Source organism: Aspergillus pseudodeflectus (assembly GCF_044049435.1).
Source record: "Aspergillus pseudodeflectus strain CBS 756.74 chromosome Unknown BJX68scaffold_41, whole genome shotgun sequence".
NCBI classification, from domain to species: Eukaryota; Fungi; Ascomycota; class Eurotiomycetes; order Eurotiales; family Aspergillaceae; genus Aspergillus; species Aspergillus pseudodeflectus.
Window position 1 is genome coordinate 243200 of NW_027263817.1, and position 21006 is coordinate 264205.

The window sequence follows — 21006 nt, forward strand, 5'->3', positions numbered from 1 at the left end:
ATGGATCCGCCATCCCCAGCACCAACAAATCACAGCGTCGAGCCCACCACGCCCTCCGAACGCTCCCCCGGAATCTCCATCGCAATCATCGGCGCCGGCCTAATCGGAAGCATCCTCTCCCTCGGCCTTCTCCGCCGCAAGTTAGGGACCGTCACAATCTACGAACAATCGCAAGGTCCACGCGAAACCGGCGCCGGAATCGCCTTTACAGCCAACGCACGCGAATGTCTCACGCGCATCGACCCGCGGCTATCCGACTGCGTAACGGCCGTCGCGACGGTGAATGGGGAGGATGCCGCAAGGCCGAATTGGAATATGCAGTTTGTGGACGGGTATACGCATGATCCTGTGCTGCATCGGGGGGCAGGGGAGGATATGGAGACCAAAAAGGTTTGGAGGCTTTGGGCCGGGGAGAGGGGGTTTGAGGGGTGTCATCGGAGGGAGTTTCTGGAGGCGGTTTTGCGGTTGGTTCCGGAGGGGATTCTGAGGTTTGGGAAGAGGTTTAGGGGGTATGAGCTTCCTGAGAAAGGGGATACGGAGGGGAAGATCCGGTTGGTCTTTGAGGATGGGGAGGTTGATGAGGCGGATATTGGTACAGACCCTCCTTCACTCACTCATCTTCGGGCAAGCACTTAACACAGTGTAGTAATCGGCTGCGACGGCATCAAATCCCGCGTCCGGCAACTCCTCTTCGGCTCCAACAACCCCGTGTCGTATGCGCACTACACGCACAAAGTCGCCTACCGCGGCCTGATCCCAATGACCATCGCAGTCTCCCGACTGGGCCGGTACCGCGCGCTAAACCAGCACATGTACGGCGGTCCCGGCGCGCACATCCTCCACTTCCCCGTCGCGGGCCAAAAACTCATGAACGTCGTCGCGTTCGTCGATGATCCCGAGGAATGGCCGCTCGATAAGTCCATGACGCAGCCGGCGAGTCCGGGGGAGCTGCAGGGTGCGTTTCGAGAGTGGGGGCCTACAGTCCGAGCCATTGTAGAGATGTTGACGGAGAGCGAGGGGCTGGATAAGTGGGCTGTTTTTGATATGTATGATTCCCCCGCGAACACGTATTCGGATGGGCTGGTGTGTCTTGCGGGGGATGCGGCCCATGCGAGTGCCCCTCATCATGGGGCTGGGGCTGGGATTGGGGTTGAGGATGCGCTTGCGCTGTGTGTTGTGCTTGAGCGGGCGGTTGAAGAGATGAAGCCCCAAAAAGTAGACTGTAAAGCGGAGGTGTTGGAGCGCGCGTTGAGGGTGTATTCGGATGTCAGGCTGGAGCGGTCGCAGTGGCTCGTCCGGAGTAGTCGCGAGGTGTGTGATGTGTATGAGTGGATCAGCGAGTGTGGGCGGGATATGGACAAGGGATTCGATCATGTCAAGGCGAGGTCGCATAAGATTTGGTATTTTGATATCGACGGGATGATTGCGCAGCTGAACAAGGCATTAGTTGGGCGTGACTGAGAACAGTTGGCCTGTCCATCATAGAAGCTTTGGCAACTCTAAATCAATTGGCTCTATGAACCGAAACTACAGATAAAACGCATCTACAACTCAGCCAAAATCTCCTCCAAAACAGGACTTTTCGTCAGCTCATACGCTTCCTCCACAAACTCCCTATCCAGCGAAAACGGTCGGGCCATCAAATTCGGGATGTACCGTCCCACCAGTTGCGCAATGTCGACAGTGTCGACCAGGAACCCCGGCCGCAGGAGACACTGTCGGAATCGGTCAACGGTATTCCGCAGGTGGCTCGAGTGGAATGGCACGTCGATCCCTTCAAGCGGTATTGTCGCCTTGCCGCGTTCAAGCTGGATCGGACGTGAAAGTGTCTTTGCTTCGTCAATGAGAGCGGCGGTGACGGTTTTCAACTCGGCCAGGGCAGGATCGTCCAGGTACCCGTTGGGGGCGTCAGCGATGTGATCAATCAACTTTCCCAAAACATACAGATTCGCTGTCTATAAATCGTTAGCGAGGTTACCTGAAGCATTTGAGACGCACTGTTCCGGAGCACACGTATTGCTCCCCCTCGATATTAAAGTTTACAATCTCAAGGAGTTCGCGGCTTTGGGTCGCGATCTGCCGGACAAGGCAACCCAGCGTGGCTTGTGTAAAGTCTGCCCTATTAGCTCTCTCATTTTTGGCACAGCGTATGCGGCACTTACGATCCCCCACGCGCTTGGGATTCATCGCCATCATCCCATACCCCGTCGCCCCTTCCTCCCGTGCCACGGATGCTTGCATCACTGACCCTCGATAAAAAGCCAGTTCTATCAAAGCGCCCATTGGTGTCGACCGAGACAGCGCAGACAAAGCTCCGTATTCTCCAAGCGAGTGTCCTGCATAAACTGCCCCTTCTGACACGTAGCCCTTGGCGCGCAGTTCCGTGAATGTTGCCGCCTCAAAGAGCAGAATTGCCGGCTGCGCAAATTGTGTTGAATAAAGCAGACCCTTTGGGTGGGTAAACGTGTAGGAAGCGGATGACGCTGTCAGCCCGGGAAGAGCTGGCTTTAGAATCTTGTTTCCGTCTGGTAGCACAACTTCAGTCGTGATTTCCAAATACTTTTGTCGGATTCTTCGCCCTTGCTGGCCTCCAAAGTGAACAGTGACAGACTTTGGGTTATTGCGGACAATGTCCAGAATGGACCAACCTAGCATCGTTAGTCAATGTCTATAAAGGCAGGCAGGGGTACTACCGTAAGAATCGTACAGTTGCTGGTCAATCTCATCCCAGACGCCCTTTGCAACGCTGCTTGTGCGGTACAAGTCCATGCCCATTCCTTTGCTTTGGCTTCCTTGACCTGTAAACAGATACGCCGTTCTAGGCTGCTCAGCTTCAGCCTCAACCTCGAGTACACGTTCGTTGGATTCATCTCGAAGGGCAGTGATGTGGAATACCATCCGGCCCTCAGTCATGCCGGTATGCTGGATCTGCACGGTCAGCCTTTCCCCTGGCATTACCATGTCTGTGAATTTAGCCTCAAAACGGCGAAGTCTTGCACGGTCGCCCTCAAGTACCAGATACTCCAGGACCTTCTGTGCAACGGCTGAAGTGTACATTCCGTGACAGATTGTTCCGGACAGTCCTGCAAAGCTGGCAAAAATGGGTGAAGTATGGATTGGATTGAAATCCTTCGACAGCTGTGCGTACTCTTGGTTGCTCGGAGGCATCCGTATGTCCATCGAGGACTTGCCATCCCAGCCCGGGGTTTCGAAATTGGTCCGAGCCTCTGTGAGCTTGCCTTTGCGTTGAAGAAAGTCTAATACTGGGTTACCAGAACAGCCTTCCGCAGTAAACTCGACGTCTCCCAGCCTCTGTTCCTCACTGCCAGCACCGTGAGAAATGGCCGAAATGGCTTTTCCGGTGACACGGATGTCCATTAAACCGTCTTCTCGATATCTAGTCATGGTCTCCAGCACAAATATCAGAGATCTTCCCACAAGCGGACCTACATCATCTCGCGGATAGAACCATCCCCGATTCAGAAGAAGCAATTCCTTAATGTCTGTGGCGACGTCGAACCGCCATCGCTTGTCCTCTGCCCGCCGAAACGTAGGTATCGACTTTTGGTTGGCGCCTCGGAAAAGGAACTCGGACGTTACTTTCATGACAGATTCTCCTAATCGCATAATGCGGGCTTCTACGACAACCGTTATACCATGGTCATCTTTGAGAACTGCTTGGACCTTCGACGTCGAGCAGACAATATCACCTAGCCGTAAAGGGGATGCACCATCGAGATACTCAAATGCATTTGACCGGTGAACTAGGCGAAGAAGGTCGCCGTCGATTTCCCTCAATAGTAGCGGTCTGGATATGGCCTTCCAAGCAATAACGATTCCCAGACTGATGGGCAACGTATCTGAACTGGAGACCATTTGCCGGTAGTCGCTAAAGGCGGCACCTGTTGTCTGATCAAACCTGTCAGCAAGCTCCCGTGTTAGAGATATCTGCGGCCCGTGGAACGTGTCGCCAACAGACCAACTAGGGTCAAGGTCCTGTTCAAACCAAAGTTTGCTGTAGAACGCCTTTATCCGCTCGTTGCGTTCTTCCATGACTTCGCTGAGTCCGAGAGTAGTATTTGCCTCGTTGTACGTGTAAGAGAACTTCAGTGGCTCACTCTCCCTTGCTGGGTAGACTTCAACCGACAGGTCAGTCCCATTCTCGGAAACTATCCTAGCTCTCGAACTTGTCGAGTAGGAATCGCTCACGGCCAAAGTCAGTTCAAGGTGGTTTGAATCGAGCTGTAGGGATATATCCGGGCTCTGGCCGATCAGTCCACTGAGCGGGTTCTTTTGACGCAGGCTTCCCTGGAGAATAATGTCGTTGCCGAGTAGAGCTCGCACCCAAGGCGAACATCCCCTCCTGGGTATGATGTCTACGCCTCCCGAAGATAGAGAATTATCATCGGTCAGTTCGGACAACGAGGTTATCGAAGTGGAGTGTGTCTCTTCACTCAAGTTTTTTCCGCTCGACGACGCTGTGGACCACGATGCTGGGGTGGCGATGCCACTATTAAGGTCTCGAAGCGGATTTTGGAGGGGGTTCTGTTCTTGTAGTCGGGCTATAAGCCCATTCACGATGTTGTCGAGAATATCCTTGGCAGACTCATCCCCACATTGAGAATACCGTGCTGCTACCGGGCCATGTAGGACACAAACCCTCTGAGCATCTTGTCCTATTACTGAATCAACATCCTCGGACTGCCACAGAGAGTCCTTCTTGAAGTAGAATTCAAAGTCGTCGTTGAGCGCTGGAATGAAGTTGACAGGCTTGCATCCTGGCCGCTTACATTGAATCAGAAAGAAAGATACATCTTCAGGACTCAATAGCTCTTCGCTAGTTGTCGGGCATGCACACTGGAATGACACGAGAAAGGTAGTCGGGGACTCTTCTAGTGATGCCACAGTCAATCCGCGTACATGACGCGTAACCACTGGCAGCCTTTCCATCCAGCGGCGAGCTATTCGCATGGTAAATGTGATATATGACGGATCAACCCAGCGTCGTTGATGCTGAACATACATGAGCTCGACCAACCTGTGTAGAACGTCGAGGTATGTCATTTCCTCGAGATCGACGACCTCACCACGGAGATTGCGTCCGAACCACGGTTTCGCGAAATCGGAGTTCAATCGTCTAATTATGGAATGACGATGCTGTTGCAAGTACACTGGTCGCTGATTCTGAGGAATGCTAAAAATGCTTTTGTCGAACTCAGCCCACAAGCGGACTCCTCGGGTAGCAATCTTGTGAATTGGCTCACCCATCTCCGAGGTCACAGTCATGATTCCTCCTGTACTCGCGGTATAAGTATTTTCCCACTCGCTGTCAAGAACTCCTGGGGCGGAACATATTATCTTTCTCACAGCAGGCGATGTATGCGCGTCATTCGCCACCATCACCCGGCTTCCGAGCAGCACACCATCGAACGGCATGGCAGCGTGGCCCATCTTAGCCGACCATGATCCAATCAGGTAGGGATATATGCTCTCGCTATCGCCAAAGCCGCTTCCAGCAACGAGGTAGATATTCGGCTGTTGCCTGATCGCTCCATATGTTGCAAGCATTGGAGCATGGAAGTCTTCGAACGAATGATGACCTCCGCCCCTGCCGCCAGTCCATTGCAATATCACTGGAAAATCACGATGCCTCTTTGCAATTTCTATAACTTGTCGAATTCCTGCTACCGACCCAGGCTTAAAGCTGATGTGTCGTAAGCCCAATGTTTTGATGTACTTGCTGGCAACCTCTAGCGAAGGCACCCCGGCACCGATGGTCAGCCCATCTATAACCCTGTTCCGTGAGAGCCGGCGTAGTAAGTCAATCTGCCACGCCATGGTGCGTGGATTGGCATATATGAGGTTGCATGTCACTCCTCGCCCAGGTGGAATGTTGTTGATAAGGCCCTCGAGAGCGTTTGCCATAGTAGCAGCCTTGTAGTAGCCTCCTCCTGCTAGCTCGACGTGGTATCCGGCGTTCATGATAGCGGCGACGAATTCCGGATGTACAGTGGTAGGAGTCATCCCGGCTACCATCAATGGTGGTGCTCCAATCACTCGATTCAATCGGGTTTCCAGCTGCGGCTTTGATCCGGTCGTCAACTGTGGCTTGAATTGCTCACCCCAACTCTGTTGTTTAGTCGACGTATTTAATAGTCTTGGAGAGAAGAGATCGCACATAGTTCCCATCTCCGAGTCTTTCGAATCCAGATCGCCTGCTTGAAGTACCCGAACCCCACGGCCTTCCCTGACTTTCTTCGTTAGCAGCGCAAGGCCACCTTGGTCAAACGCAAAGATGTGGGTTCCTTGAAAACTTGCTAAGGTAGAAGGCCAATCACATTGAGCAGACGCGATGGCATCTATAGCAAGAGCCAGTACATTTCCAGGTTGTTCTCTCAAATCGAGACCTGTTTCGGTATGGTAAACGGGCACCATGAGCTGGTCCGAGTAAATGGGACGGTCAGCAAAATGTGCCTTGACTCGTTCAGCCGCTCTAATAAGGTATGGCGTGTGGAACGGTGTGCTAACTGGCAAAAAGCTACGCTGGATGCACGGCTTTCGGCTACCAAATGGTATCCGAGTTTGGTCATGGTCCTTGCTGGAAATATTGGCGAGGTAGCTTTCAAGATGTAGTAAGGATGCCACTGGTCCTGCTGCCACGAAGTGGTCGTGAGCATTAACCAGCGACAAGTACAAGCGTCTGTCTTCTGGTAGACGTTTGTTCACGTCATCGAGATATTTTGCGAGTTTCGATCTAGAGATTCCGCGTATGTTCAGCATGTAAGACGGTTCTTTTGCCTCTGAAGCCTCTTCTTGGTTCGGCGGAACAATACCGCAAGGTGCCGCATCATCACATTCCCAACCCAGACGGAACAAGACTTCAACTATCCGATGAGCGTATTGGTAAAATTCATCCCAAGAGTCCGATACCGAGATTGCAATCGCAGCCAAGATACCCTGAGAATGGCCTGTGGCAGCATAGAGCAGTGATCTCAACTCGCCGGGACTGAGACCCATTACTTGACAAGCAACGCAGTACCGAGCAATGCTCAGTGCGCCGATGACCGGAACACTCACCGGCGCAGATGATATGAATTCCAGGTCTGGAGTAGAAGTTGGATCGCTAATCCAGGCCTCAAGATCCAGCCACCGTCCTTTATAGTAAGAGCAGAACTCTCGTCTTGTGGAAAGGCCATATAGGCATGGTCCGATAACTCCTATCAGACAGCGTAGCATCGGCTTGTATGCAATGTACAGCTCTTGAAATTCCTTGATGCATGTTCTGCTTGATTCCCCTTGTCCACCAAAGACGGCTAATAGTTGGAATTCGTTGGCTTTCGCTTGTTGTAAGAGTGCGCTCCGAGGTCGCTTCGAACTTGTACTGTCACTCGCTTCAACACAGCGATAGTATACCCCTAGCCAATAGTGACGTTTCAGCCCTTCTGCCTGTTCTGCGACAAGCGTGTGTATGTCGGTATCATCCTGGAAAAACTCGGACTCGAATGCGTGTAGGGCGGCAGAAAGAACAGTCGAAGGTATGGATTGTTGGGAAAGCAGGTGTTCTAGAAAGCCCAGGGCCAGCTCGAACTGGGTAACTGGGTCAGCTCGAAGTGAGGAGGAAGAAAGGAACGCGTTTCGTTGCGATTCGAGAAAAGAAAAGTGGATGTCCGGGACTGGGAGCTTGAGCTGAATTTCCTTGTGATAAAACGATAAGCTTGATGTCGAACAGCGCGAGGAGGAAGAGGAGGAAGAAGAAGAAACGTTCGGTGGTGTTGAAGAAACGAGGTCACGGGAGACGGCCAACACCTCTTCCAGAGCCATGTTGAATTGCTCTCTCGACCTGCCTGTGCCTGGAAAAAGAGAACGAAGAAAGAAAAGATTTCCAGAACCCGATTTCTGGGTACATATTGCCGTTCAGCGGTCGACACAGCATTGTGAATACAACTGCAACGGCTCCTGCACAAACTTGTAGGAGCCTTTTATCGCTCCATTATTCCCTCCTATCCTGTGAAACTGTGCCTGGGTGTATAGAGCCTATGGGAAGACCTCATGTGGGTTTCGTGTTTGATATCGTTCGCCTAGGCCTTCGTCTCTGCTGCCGTGGTACGTCAATCATCCCAAAATTCTCGGACTTTTGACACGAAGACTCGACGTGGTGTTACCTCTCACAGCTTCTTCCGAGTCAGGAACAATTCCAAATACCGGGCAGCAGCGGACAATCGGATGTCCGTTTGTTGGTTCGGTGAAAATGTGGCGTTATAAGTTCACCTCGCCAGCAACGAGTCGCAAGTCCTGCGCGGATTCGCCTGACGTGGTTGTTGAGGATGGCGCTTCCCCCAGTCGACGCCGTTCCTTCCAAGAAACTGTACAGTTCTAGAGAGAAGGATCTCGCCCTCACCCTCTTTATCGAATTACTGTCGTAAGTGCCATCTCACCCATTCCTTCGACAGAATCCAACTCTGACTGTCTAGCTATCAATTAGCTTCTCCAGTGCGATGGTAATTGAGCCGTTTACCTCCAGTACTGCATCCCACTAAATCAGATAGGGTCGAAACTCAGCAAGAGCTCCTCAAGAGCCAAGCATGCATACAAAGATTTGTCGAAATCGGACCTCGTACTATTCTCTCCACAATGGCGAAGAAATCCGCCTCCATACACACCAAGTTACATTCCTCGTCAGCATTACCGAAGATAGACTTCTTGTCCTATCAGGATGACTATCCTCGACTTTCATACCAATACTCCGTGCAAAATTTCGAGAATCCAACTGCTGTCGGAGCTTCGTCTGATGGTATCGTACCAGCTCCGCAGATTCATCCCCCAAGTCCTCCAGAGCAATCTCGGTCACAATCAAGCGACTTACGCCCTAGGTCGGTGCCGAGCGAGAACCTCTCACTCACGGCTACTCATATTGTTCTCGCTATAACTTCCCAAAAGCTTCGGCGTCCCTTCGACCAAGTTCCGGTGGACAAGAGTATAAGAGGTCTTTCGGGAGGCGAGTTCACAATCCCTGTGGTCCAACTTCGTATCTAATTATATAGGCAAATCAACCTTCCAGAATGAGCTGACTGGCGACTTGATTGCGGAGTTCGGTCGGGTTCCTCAGGGCGTTGAGGATCAGTCTCTTGCGAGCTTGGGACAAACCCTCCAATCTGACTTCAAAGGTATCCCTGGAAACTCAATGTCGCTGTTGATATCCCGGTTGATCTCCGCCAAAATGCCGGCCGGCTTCAATCAACGTGCGATTCAGGAGTACCTTGAGTCCCGCTGGGGGCTTACAGAGCCCCACGCTACTATTCCCCTTTGCTTTGCAACCACGTTGGAACCCGCGAGTCGACTAGCAACACCAGTCGAAGCCCACTCATATCTTGACGACTTGGTGAAAAGGTATGCTGCCTTTCATGGTATCTCTTTGATACCCGTGAATGATAGTAGTGAGCGCCGTGGGGCTCTCGCTGCACGAATGGTAGAGGTGGCCAATCTCGATGAACTCAACCAGAAGCACAAGAAACTATATCGCGCACAGCTAAACTCATTATCGGAGTACCTTGATGTTGACTTGCCCGCTTCTGAGCAGCGTGCTGTAGAGTCGGAAACTCGCGCATCAGACCTCGAACAGACGGTACGTTTACTCGATGCAGAACTTGGCGAGCAATTTATCCAGGGTATTGCACCCATATTCAACATTTCACAGTCTCGCAAATATGACTGTTGGTGGAACTGGTGCCGCGAGGAACTGATCCGACTCTTGAACCAAATTTCCCAGGACCCATCCAGTGCTTGTCATCCTGGAATAGAAGACCGCATCCAGAGGCTTATCAATCGATGGCACTCAAGTTGTGCGGATATTGTGCAAGCCTACTTACAAGGGCTTCGCACCTCTCTTGCTGCGCCAGTGACCATAATTCAACCCACCTTTGAGGAGATCATTTCATTAGGTACTCAGGCTCTCACACTCGACCCTCTATTTGTCTATATCCTACCTGCTCTACGGCCTCGGACCACGATCACGAACACAGGCCAGCTGGAATACCAAGAGACTCCGCGACACATCGAATACTATCCTGATGCGGTCCGTGACTTGCCGAATTTCGATGATCATCCCACAAAAGGCCCATTTGTTCATATCAAAACACGAGGGGAGGGCAAAGATTGGGAATACGACCCCAATGCCACCAGTCTTTACCACACGATGTTGGATGTAGGTGTAGCAACCGGGCTCACGTACGCCAACAAAGCAGTACTGGTAACCGGAGCAGGGCCGAGCTCGATCGCGGCCGAAATAATCAAGGGTCTTCTCAGCGGCGGCGCTAGTGTTGTTGTGACCACAAGCAGACCTCTATCAGTGGCGGCGTCATTTTATCAGTGGATGTATCGCCATTATGGAGCACGGAATTCTTCCCTCGTGGTTCTCCCGGTGAATCAAGCAAGTAGCCAGGATTGTGAGGCCTTGATACAGCACATATATGGGCCCGATTCACCTACTGGAGGAGACCTGGACTACATTATTCCATTTGCAGCTATCCCTCAGACTGGAGAGCCAGAAGCACTAGGTGGTCGGCAAGAATTGGCACTCAGGGCCATGCTCGTGAACGTCTTGCGACTAATCGGCTTTGTGCGCCGAGAAAAGGAGCGCCGGCGTGTTGAGACCAGACCGACAATGGTTGTGCTGCCCATGTCATGCAACGAGGGAACTTTTGGTGGCGACGGTCTGTACTCCGAGTCGAAAATCGGTTTGAAAGCGCTCTTCAACCGGTTTCATTCGGAGAGCTGGTCTAGGTACCTGACCATATGCGGGGCGGTAATTGGTTGGACCAGAGGTACAACGATTATGCGGTCTTCCAACATGGTGGCAGAAGAGGTCGAAAAGTTGGGAGTCATGACTTTTACGCAGATGGAGATGGCATTCAACATTCTGGCGTTGATGACACCGGCCCTCACCGTGCTGGCGGAAGATGCACCCATATATGCCGATCTGACTGGTGGATTGAGCTCGCGGTGGCAAATCAAGGAGCAGATTGCGGGAGCTCGCAAAAGGATCTCTGACAAGCAGAAACTGGCAGCCTCCATAGCAGAAGAGGACTCACGTCACGAAGCGATGGTTAACAATCCAGGACCTCCGGTAACCGAAGGCCCGAGGGTGAAAACCCGACGAGCGAGGCTCCGGCTACCATTTCCGCATTTACGCGATATGGATGCGAGTTGCCCAGACCTGCAAGGGATGATAGATCTTTCTCGAGTTCCAGTTGTAGTGGGATATTCCGAATTAGGGCCATGGGGCAACACTCGTACGAGGTGGGAGATGGAACATCAAGGGGAGTTCAGCTTGGAAGGCTATATCGAGATGGCCTGGATCATGGGACTGATACAGCACGTCGATGGACAAATTAAGGGCGAACCATATGTCGGGTGGGTAGACGCTGAGACTCAAACTCCCCTTCGTGATGATGAGGTGCCTGCAAAGTATCACGACCATATCATGGCCGGGTCCGGGCTGCGCCTGATCAAGCCTACCGACAAAGACAGCTATGATCCTTCACGAAAAGAGTTCCTACATGAAGTCGCCGTGGAAGGGGACCTGCCTCCATTTGAAGCTCCAAAGTCTGTCGCCGAGGCATTCAAGTTACGGCAGGGCGACTTCGTCAGGCTGACTCCCATTTCAAAGTCTGATAATTATCGCGTTCACATCAGAAAAGGGGCGATTTTAATGATTCCCAAAACGATCCCATTCGACCAGGTAGTCGCAGGGAGGATTCCGGACGGATGGGATCCTGATAAATATGGAATCCCTGAGGATATTGTGCAGCAGGTAGATGTGACGACCCTATATGCCCTCTGCTGTGTGTCAGAAGCGTTTCTATCTGCTGGTATCAAAGATCCCTACGAGATATATCAGCATATTCATGTTTCCGAACTGGTAAACTGCCTTGGTTCCGGGGGTGGGCCTATGAGTGTCATCCAGAGTATGTATCGCGACCGCTTTTTGGATCGTCAATTGAAAGGCGATCTCATCTTAGAGCATTTTGTGAATTCCATGGGAGCGTGGGTGAATATGCTCCTCCTGTCAGCTACAGGGCCACTCAAAACGCCAGTTGGAGCATGCGCAACAGCTCTTGAATCCCTGGATATCGGATGTGAGGCGATCCAGACGGGAAAGTGGAAGATGGCCATTGTTGGTGGTTGCGATGACTATGGCGAAGAGCTCGCATATGAATTCGCAAGTATTAACGCCACGGCAAACAGCACCAAGGAGCTTGCCAAAGGAAGAACGCCAGCCGAAATTTCTCGTCCGACAGCGAGTTCCAGAAGTGGCTTTGCTGAATCGGCAGGGTGTGGCGTGCAGATACTTATGAGTGCGGAGCTTGCGATTGAGATGGGTTTGCCCATCTATGGGGTCGTCGCGTATACTCAAATGGCCAGCGACCAAATCGGCCGTTCTATCCCAGCTCCGGGTAAGGGAATTCTGACCGCGGCCCGTGAAACCAGGCAAGCAAAAATTTCACCTTTGCTCGACTTGAAGTTTAGGCGAGAGGCATTCAACGAAGATTTTGCAAATATCAGCAAACGTCTGCAACAGTCAACAGTCGACACGGCAGTTTCAGCGGGCACGGCAGTAGAGCATGCCGCCACTCTGAGGATCCGTGATGCTCAGCGCCGCTGGGGAAACGATATACGGCTAGTAGAGCCCTCGATATCACCAATCAGGGCGAGCCTTGCCACTTGGGGACTCACAGTTGACGATATCAGTGTAGCATCCATGCACGGAACGTCGACCAAGACAAATGAAGTCAATGAGGGAGATGTCATCAACACACAGATGGAACATCTAGGTCGTCGAAAGGGAAACCCACTGCTCTGCGTTTGCCAGAAATCTCTAACAGGGCATCCAAAAGCCGGTGCCGGAGCATGGCAACTGAATGGTTGTCTTCAAATGCTGCAAGAAGGCATAGTTCCTGGAAACAGAAACGCAGACAATATCGACAGACAGTTGCGGCAGTTCGATCACCTGGTATACCCCATGGAGTCCATCAGAGTGTCCGAGGTCAAAGCCACGCTACTCACATCATTTGGTTTCGGTCAGAAGGGGGCTCTCACGATCACCGTCTCGCCTAAATATCTTTTTGCGTCGCTTTCTGCCATCGAATATCAAAGCTATTGCGATAAAGTGACGAAAAGACAGCGATCAGCAATCCCGCATTTCATCTCTCGGCTCATAAAAAACGACATCGTGCGAGTCAAAAGCCAGCCGCCGTGGAACGACGCTGAGGCCATGCGGGACTTCTTCCTAGATCCTACTAGCCGCGTTGTTGACGGTAAGATAACACACGCGGCACGCGCAGCGTACACAAGACCACATCATCTCTCTGATAGTAATCCTCCGATCGCAGTTGTTGTACAGGATATGGTCAAATCGTTCAATCACCCTCCAACCCCAACAACCGCTGTTGGCGTTGACGTTGAAGACATAGTTAATATCAACATTGACGATCCAGCCTTCATTGACCGCAACTTCACTCTCAATGAGCGCGAATACTGTTTCGGAGCGCCTGATCCTCGCGCCTCCTTCGCCGGCCGATGGAGCGCCAAGGAAGCGGTGTTTAAGAGTCTGCGAACCGCGTCGGCTGGGGCGGGAGCAGCGATGAGTGAGATTGAAATTCTCAGCTTCAAGGGAATTCCCAGAGTTGTTGTATGTATACCATCCTCGTATTGTAGAAGTTGACTAACGACACAGCTCCATGGTCATGCGCAAGAGGTTGCAGCGTCGACCGGGATCACCCACATTGAAGTCACGATCAGTCACTGCGATCGGACGGCAATTGCCGTGGCACTGGCGACCAGGAAGCACAGCACTGGCTAGATTGGGAAAGGGTTCAGATCCGAGGTAGCGGTATAAGGGGCTGGGAGACGATCGGCAGCGGAACAGCAGTGAGAGGGAACCTGGAAAGCTCGCGGGCTCGTGGCGAAGTCATATGAACTGCTTTTCAGGATGATTGAGTTTGCGTCCAGCCAGCCGCCCGCATCGACACCGCATAAACATCCTCCACAAGGTTATTTGCGTCGCTAGCGCACCCACTAGGCAAGCTAGAGCGCATGCCGGCCCAACAGAACGAGGCGATGCAGACAAACAATAGGATTCTTCCCTTCCAGCTCCGCGATATGCGAGTCAAATTACCTACATGAATCTCAGCCGTTCGCTTGCCTGACGTAGGAACCCAACTCCGGGCTGCCAGGGCTGCTCCTGATCCCGGAAACGAGGGCCAGCGCAGCGCACGGGCATTTAATCTTCCCTTTTTTGGTCAATTAATACCTGCGATTATTATCGTTGCAGCCAATGGCACGCTGGCTAGAATCCCAGCGGGTTGGATCGCGAGTTATAGCGCAGTCTCTCGCCCTTGACTTGGAAACACACGCACGGAGGCAGGCTCATGACATACGTTCAAGCGGTGAGGCCAGACAAGCCTTGGAAACAACAAACAAGAGCAGGGCCAAAAAAGCAATTTGAGTCGATAAAAACCAGGGTTGCTGCCAGCATAATGGTTTGCTGCTAAATTAGTACTGGAGGGGGTGGGATGGCCTGAGAGCTGCGGTTGATATATATAGCAGATGCATCACAACCACTCACTTCATAACAATAACAAAAACACTGAGACCTATAACACGCAAAATGGCTCCAATAACAATGGACTGTCTCCCCCTCCAACCCGTCCCCATCTCCCTCCCCAAAGACGCACCATCCCCAGACGATACAGACACCATGGGCCTCAGCATCCCCGACGACTTCAACGACGACGAGATCCTTGCACGAATCCACTTGAAGCTCGAACATCTCGCCCGCCTCTACGCCTCAGGCAAGCCGCTCTTCCCGCGCCATCTCCTCGCAGACCTCGACGCGCAAATCGACCAGGGAAACGAGGAAGTCCACATCAACGACCTCGACGACGTCAGCCACACATACAGCCTGAAAGTCCCAGCATGGTGTTCTGATTTCGAGTGAGTGAGCCCGATCCTTTCTCACATATCCGTCGAGCAACGCAGCGCAGCAAACCATATCCAGCCCATCGCAACCTAACAAGAAGCAGAAGAACAACCTACCGAATCGGCTACAGCAGCATCCAGAACCTCACCTGCATCCACCCGTCCTTCCCCGAGATCTCTCTCCGCGATACATCCCCCATCAGCATCTGCTACACGTCATCAGCCGAGTACCCGCAGGCGCCGCTCCCGGAAGTGCAGGCTGCGTTCGCGGCCTCGAAACGCAAGTGGGAGGCCAGCGAGACGTGCGCAGCGCTGAAGATGCATCTCGCGCAGCTGGAGCGAAAGATGGTCCGGCCGGTACGGAAGATTGTTGCGTTTGGGTTGGGGACGCTTACGGGGCTGGAGGATGAGTTTCATTCTTCCAGGGCGTTGGCGCAGCATGCGGCGCTGGGGAGTATGGTCGAGGTTTTGGGGAGACGAAGATTGCAGCAGAATAACCCCAGCCAAATACCAAGCACAAACACCACTTCTAATATAAAGGTCTACGCTCAAGACCCCGCCTACACAGACGTGGACATTGCCCTACTCCACAGCATCGGGATAACGCCACTGGACGACCCAAAGGGATTCTTAGAAATAGACGCCGAAACGCTCGTCTTCAGCGTGAGTCCCAACGTCCCCGTGAAACAGGTTGTCGCGGATGTGTGCTGGCCCGCGGCCATGATCTGGAATACGGTTATGCCGGAGGAGAAGGAGAATGTGCGCTGGGAGAAGCAGGTGCGGGGTGGGGAGGAGTTTTGGGTTGTGTACGTTTTGCTCCTTTCTTATTCTTCTTTGATATTCAGTGCGTGTTGAATGATGACTGTGTTCAAGTGCTGGGCTAACAGGACCAGGCCATTCACGACAGATCCGGACTCGGCGCGGGTGAGGAGGATGGTTAGGGAGTATACGAGCGTACCGCTGAGAGATTCGAATGAGTACTTTGGGGACATGACTATTTATGTGCGATAGAAGGTGTCAAAAGTTATCATGGATGTAGACTTTGGGTGGGCGGGTTTTGTCAAGAGCCATGGCTAGAATACGAAGGCTGGCACGGTTTGATTTGGGACTGGGTTGGGCAGATAAAATGGTTGTTTATCTTATGCTATTTTATGTTTATGTGGTGGGTGGGATATTGTTACGGTGTACTTTCGATAAGATTTATAGCTTTTTATTGAGATACTAGCTAAGATTCATGGTTCACTTGTAGTCTTGATCTGAGCCCAGTCTCGAGCTAAGCTTAAGCATTGTTCATCAGTTCGTGGTAGCGGTGCTGTTGATTTACGGGGTAGATGTGTACCTAGGTATCGAAAAGACTGCTCTCTCAACCTTGAATCTGTCTAAGCCAGCCAAGCGTGGCCTGATGTCTACTTGCTATAATGTCAGTTAGTATCAATCCGCCGCCGCAATGCGGCGATATCATCCGGTCCGGCACGACAGCACCCTCCGATGATGATCCCTTCCCAGTTGCCCTCTGCCTGACGTTGCACAACGTCCCAGAAGCTCTCGTCCCACGGCCGTCGCACAGCTGTCGCACCCGCTACCCATGTCTTGCTGACAGGGTCGTACTTTTCCCCCTTTGTTCCATCCGGATACAACACCAGCCAGGGTCTCCCAGACCGCGACGCCCACTCGTCCACAAAGTCACCTCGTTCAGAGAGACGATGTAACTCGTCCCGCATGATCTCGACAATCCTGCTAATGTGATCTACCCGTGTACAGTTCACCCCTATGCCCCACGGCCTCGGTAGCGCAAAGCCAGACTCGTCCCTCTGCTCTCTAAGTGCCGCAGCAACCCACCGTCTAACCTCACCCTCGTCCACCTCTTCCGTAGGGAAAACACCACACACCCACCAGGGTTTCCTTCCGTATCCCTGCTCTAGCCCCTGCGTAACGTCGAATATAGCCCCTCGCACAGCGCGCACCTCGTCCGTCCGCTTCACAGTCTCAAACGCCACATACTCAACTCCGTCCCACGCCTCACCATCCTCAACAAACACACCCAGCCGCCGCGCATGCCACGACCGCAACGCACCCTCGCTGGCCATCTCACTTGGATAAACTCCGCTATACTCCGCGGAGACAGGGGTCATGGTCGCACCGAACGGACCGAGTGACAGCGCAACGCGACATTGCCTCCCCTGTTCAAGCCCCCGTGTGTCGTGTCCTTGTGTCTCCCCCTTCTCCTTTTCTTCCTGTTCCACAGACGCAGACGCAGACAAAGGATCACCAACAACACCCCGCGCAATCTTCACCGCAGACCGCATATACCGCGCCGCATCCTCATCCGTAAGCTCCGGCCTCGTCCGCGTGAAACCCTCCGTGCTAGACTGGTACGTTGCCGTAAGGAGGATATCGGCGCCGGCCGCGCGAAAGGAGCGGTGCACGGCGGCGAGCGTGGAGGGGGCGGAGAGGAGGAGGTGCGAGGACCAGAGCGGGGTTTGTGGGGTGAAGGTTATGTTGTAGGGCGGGGATTCGAGGGTTGTGCCGAGGCCGCCGTCTAGGAGGAGGATTTGCATTGTGTGGTGAGTTAGTGAGGGAACTTGAAACTTGAAGGATTGCTGAGAATGATTTCAGGAGAAGCGAGAAGGGAGAAGTGTGACCGCGTCGTGGTGGTCAATGCTGAGTTCAGGTGGTGGATTGTTTTTGGGGCTTATCGATAAGGATTTTGTGTGGCCGACTTGAGCAGGATTGACAATTTTTCCAATACTAATGAAGCAATTGCATTTATAAGTCTTGCATAATAAAGAGCTAGGAGGCTCCGTAAGCAAGTTGAGAAAGATCTTCGCCTGCTCTGCGACGCCATTCCATGATACTGACTCTGTTGTTGATGCTAGGACCTCATGCTGACCTGAAGCCTAAGGCACCAACCCCGTTATTCCCCTCGATTTCCAACTCCGGACTACCACCTTCTCTCCAGTATCCAGATCAGGCTCTTGGAAGTTGAATTCGAAAGGATCAGCGCAATCACCTTGTTTGCTTCTTTCTTAATCACTCGCATCCGCCCCGATCAGTCATATTGATCAAATCCATCGACAGGAGCCAACAGACCCCTGCTGATCCGCCCATCACCTGCCAACTCAGTCCCACACCAACAACATCATCCAAACGAGAGCCCGCCACGTCGATCGCTTTTCCGGAGAATTCCACCACGGTATCCGCCGTCGGCAATCACACGCGCATCATTCTGGGATTCTATGCAGGGACAGGGTTCGAATCCACCTCACCATCATCGGGCATGAAGGCAGCGAGCAGCGAGCAGTGAGCGTTGCGGCAGATGACCGGAAATGGCAAGCGAGTCGTGACAGAAGTCCGTCTCGGCGGCTCGTTTTGCGGCGCGGATTGCTTGCTTCCCCGGTGTTGGCAGTGTACAGGGGGGTTAGGGGCTTAGCGTGGTGCTCCTTGCTCACTTCTTGGGCAAGCCAGCGTAGCAGTTTGGTCGGCGTTTTGTCGGGCCTTTTTGGTTGACAAATGCTAAGCGTACTGTTGCCTCAGGATGTATGATTGCTGAGACAAAACTGACTTGTTCAATAGTCAGTTTGCCTGGGTACGCATGCGTACTGCCTCTGCAGGATATCAGCCATACTTCTGGCTGTATAGGAGGAAGTGAACATCAAAGTCATCCATCGATTGGTAATCCATAACACCGGAAAGAACGCCGCAACGCCTCGTTAAGTAAGTACAACTATAGCGTCGCCTTCACAATCATCATCTCATCGCCCTGCACGGTCACTTCCGTCAACACCTTGTTCTTCTGCTTCAACTCGATAATCGTCGCCCCGTTCAGCCCAAGTATCTCGCCGTTTTGCGCCTGCGCCTCACATCCCGTAAAGGTGACGCTTCCGAAATCCGCCAGGGCAACCATCGAATCCCCGGACTGAAAGTCCTCCACAATCCAATCCGCATTCTGCCCAGCAAGCGTCGCCTCGGCCTTTGGCGCTCTCACAGTCTGCGTCGCCTTCTCGCCCGTGCTCTGATTTTCGATAACGGCAATGCCCTCACTAGGCGAAAACGCCTGCACCATAGCCACAATGACATCGCCCGTATTCACGCCGAGATTGAAATCATATGCATAGTCGGGAAACCATTCAAACCACGCGTCGTTATGGATCTGCCCATTCTCGATATAAAAGTCGACCCCCGTCTGCAGGATCGCGCTAGGATAGGTATCCCCATCGATCCCCACCCACGCAGAACCAGCCTGCATCCCCGTATTTCCCGGCACGGCCGTAGGCGCGGGCACTGTGAACGTCGCACTCACGGCTGTGTAGGGTCCGCCTGCGGGCGGTTTCTCGCGGACCGCGCCGGCCCAGTTGTTGCTGTATGCGATTGCGGCTGTGTTTGCTGTGCGGAAACCGCTCTGTGTGCCCTCGTGGCCGCCGGGCGTGGGGAGGTTAGGGTGGGATTGGCGGTTTAGTGAGCGGGCTTGAATGCGCGAGGTGAGGTTTGAGGGGAGGGAGAAAGCCGTCCCAATGAGGGTAGATGTTGCGAAGAGGGTGTGGCCGAGTTTCATCTTCATTTTGGTGGCTTTCGCGTTACATTAACGTGAACGTGGATGTGTACGTGAAGGATACAAAAGGACGTCGAAAGGAACCAATCAAGCCGAAAAAAGATAAAGGAGATATTATCCCCATCGCGAAAGCGAGCTACTTGGGATATCTTATAGCCAGCATACCCGCTCCAGATGACGATTGCATGCGGACGAAATCTTGGTTCTTGCGTACTCCGACAAGGGAGGCCACGCGCGTCTGCACTTGAAACCGTCGATGCACGTACCTAGCATGACCCCCGGCTCTGCAATGAGTAGGCGAGATGACGCACGACGCACCCATGGCCTTGAGAGTACCTGCTGCCATTTTACTTGGCTTGTCCCGGCTGCGGACAGGATGACTTGGCTGACTGACAGGGCGAGCAAAGATCTCCGTCTGGAATGCCGGTTTACGAGATGTTAAGCTAAGACGGCGGACGACACCAGGTCGAGACTTGTTCTGGCGTCAATTCCCAGCGAATGAGTTTATCTGGTGACTGAACGGAGTCACGCTAATCCTGAATGTACCAGTTGACGAACAACCTGCTGAGCTAACATGTTCCCGCTAGGGATTCCTGACCCTGGGTCGAATGACCCGAGTTAACCCTCACTATCTCGAGAACCGGCTTCAAAAACACAACACACCAAGGTCTGCCGCAAATCCAACGTCAACCCGTCAGAGGAAGATGAACATTGGACCAACCACTCGCATTTCCCCAGAAACCCAGACCATTCTTATGCAAATAATCCAGGAAATCGTCTCCAACTCCGAGTTTCATCTCTTAGTGTGGCTGGCTGGAATGGAAGGGTCTTGACCGAGTGCATTCCGCGGCCGGGCTACCATTCCGATGCCACACCCCCTTCTCAAGGGACGAGATGAATTTGAGTCTGAACGCGGAGCCTGAGTTATTTGTGACCTTGGCTTTGGTTATCAGGTTTGAGAGAGGAATATGCGTGCTTTCCTTGTGGTGTTCTTTCCCCGCGCGAGATAGGCTCTGGCCGTATATATCCCGTAACAAACATAGGGCTTCATCTGCCGTAGTAAGCCACCGCATACTTCGAAAGCTGAGGCCTGCATGTGATGCTCTCCACCTTTTCAAAAAAAAAAATTTATAGACATTCAAGTCCCTTTCCCCTCCTTTGCCTAGTATCTACACCCCCGCCATCAGCGCCAGAGGAGATACAGCAACACTTCCTACCCTGAATCCCTCACAATACCAACCACTAAATGTCTTCCAGACTCCAAAAACAAGGGCCATACTCGTATTCAATTCTAAAGTACTATAATCTCCTCAACAATGAATTCTCCCGAGCACATTCTTATATTCTCTCTTCATTATTCCCTCTTCGCCCCTTTCACCAGCCTGATGACCAAAGATCAGCTCCCACCTCATATCTTTTCATAGAAGCCGTTATCCTCACCATCCATCCCCTTATAAATGCTTTTAGTCCCATAATGCTAC

General features: G+C 52.6%; 6 protein-coding genes across 6 annotated transcripts; 3 read left to right on the top strand and 3 right to left on the bottom strand.

The window, feature by feature from the left end:
• Window positions 1–1461, top strand: BJX68DRAFT_277797 (FAD-dependent oxidoreductase; the record flags this gene model as incomplete). Its single annotated transcript, XM_071048398.1, has 2 exons — window positions 1–592; window positions 647–1461. 2 exons carry the CDS (start codon window positions 1–3, stop codon window positions 1459–1461), a joined length of 1407 nt encoding a protein of 468 aa, XP_070896158.1.
• Window positions 1462–1544: 83 nt separating this feature from the next.
• Window positions 1545–7821, bottom strand: BJX68DRAFT_269697 (acyl transferase domain-containing protein; the record flags this gene model as incomplete). Its single annotated transcript, XM_071046419.1, has 4 exons — window positions 1545–1955; window positions 1999–2114; window positions 2163–2648; window positions 2694–7821. The coding sequence occupies 4 exons, from the start codon at window positions 7819–7821 to the stop codon at window positions 1545–1547; spliced, it is 6141 nt and encodes a 2046-aa protein (XP_070896159.1).
• BJX68DRAFT_277804 (uncharacterized protein) lies at window positions 7789–13858 on the top strand (the record flags this gene model as incomplete). The annotated part of the gene is made up of 7 exons (XM_071048399.1): window positions 7789–8419; window positions 8472–8498; window positions 8547–8995; window positions 9042–9434; window positions 9471–9622; window positions 9665–13687; window positions 13733–13858. Exons 1-7 carry the CDS (start codon window positions 8325–8327, stop codon window positions 13856–13858), a joined length of 5265 nt encoding a protein of 1754 aa, XP_070896160.1. The 5' UTR covers window positions 7789–8324.
• Window positions 13859–14417: 559 nt separating this feature from the next.
• On the top strand, window positions 14418–16194 carry BJX68DRAFT_243046 (SRR1 family protein). Its single transcript, XM_071041094.1, has 3 exons — window positions 14418–14991; window positions 15081–15782; window positions 15870–16194. The coding sequence occupies exons 1-3, from the start codon at window positions 14666–14668 to the stop codon at window positions 15985–15987; spliced, it is 1146 nt and encodes a 381-aa protein (XP_070896161.1). The 5' UTR covers window positions 14418–14665; the 3' UTR covers window positions 15988–16194.
• Window positions 16195–16199: 5 nt separating this feature from the next.
• On the bottom strand, window positions 16200–17617 carry BJX68DRAFT_148844 (homocysteine S-methyltransferase family protein). The gene has a single exon (XM_071036630.1). It carries the CDS (start codon window positions 17532–17534, stop codon window positions 16398–16400), a length of 1137 nt encoding a protein of 378 aa, XP_070896162.1. The 5' UTR covers window positions 17535–17617; the 3' UTR covers window positions 16200–16397.
• Window positions 17618–18143: 526 nt separating this feature from the next.
• BJX68DRAFT_148852 (A4/G1 family peptidase) lies at window positions 18144–19658 on the bottom strand. The gene has a single exon (XM_071036631.1). The coding sequence runs from the start codon at window positions 19532–19534 to the stop codon at window positions 18701–18703; it is 834 nt and encodes a 277-aa protein (XP_070896163.1). The 5' UTR covers window positions 19535–19658; the 3' UTR covers window positions 18144–18700.
• Between the last annotated feature and the right edge of the window lie 1348 nt (window positions 19659–21006).

Coding starts and splice junctions, on each gene's coding strand:
- BJX68DRAFT_243046 (XM_071041094.1), top strand. CDS start 14,666: ATGGCTCCAATAACAATGGACTGTCTCCCCCTCCAACCCGTCCCCATC. Junction 14,992..15,080: donor GCATGGTGTTCTGATTTCGA/GTGAGTGAGCCC, acceptor AACAAGAAGCAG/AAGAACAACCTACCGAATCG. Junction 15,783..15,869: donor GGGGAGGAGTTTTGGGTTGT/GTACGTTTTGCT, acceptor TAACAGGACCAG/GCCATTCACGACAGATCCGG.
- BJX68DRAFT_148852 (XM_071036631.1), bottom strand. CDS start 19,534: ATGAAGATGAAACTCGGCCACACCCTCTTCGCAACATCTACCCTCATT.
- BJX68DRAFT_148844 (XM_071036630.1), bottom strand. CDS start 17,534: ATGCAAATCCTCCTCCTAGACGGCGGCCTCGGCACAACCCTCGAATCC.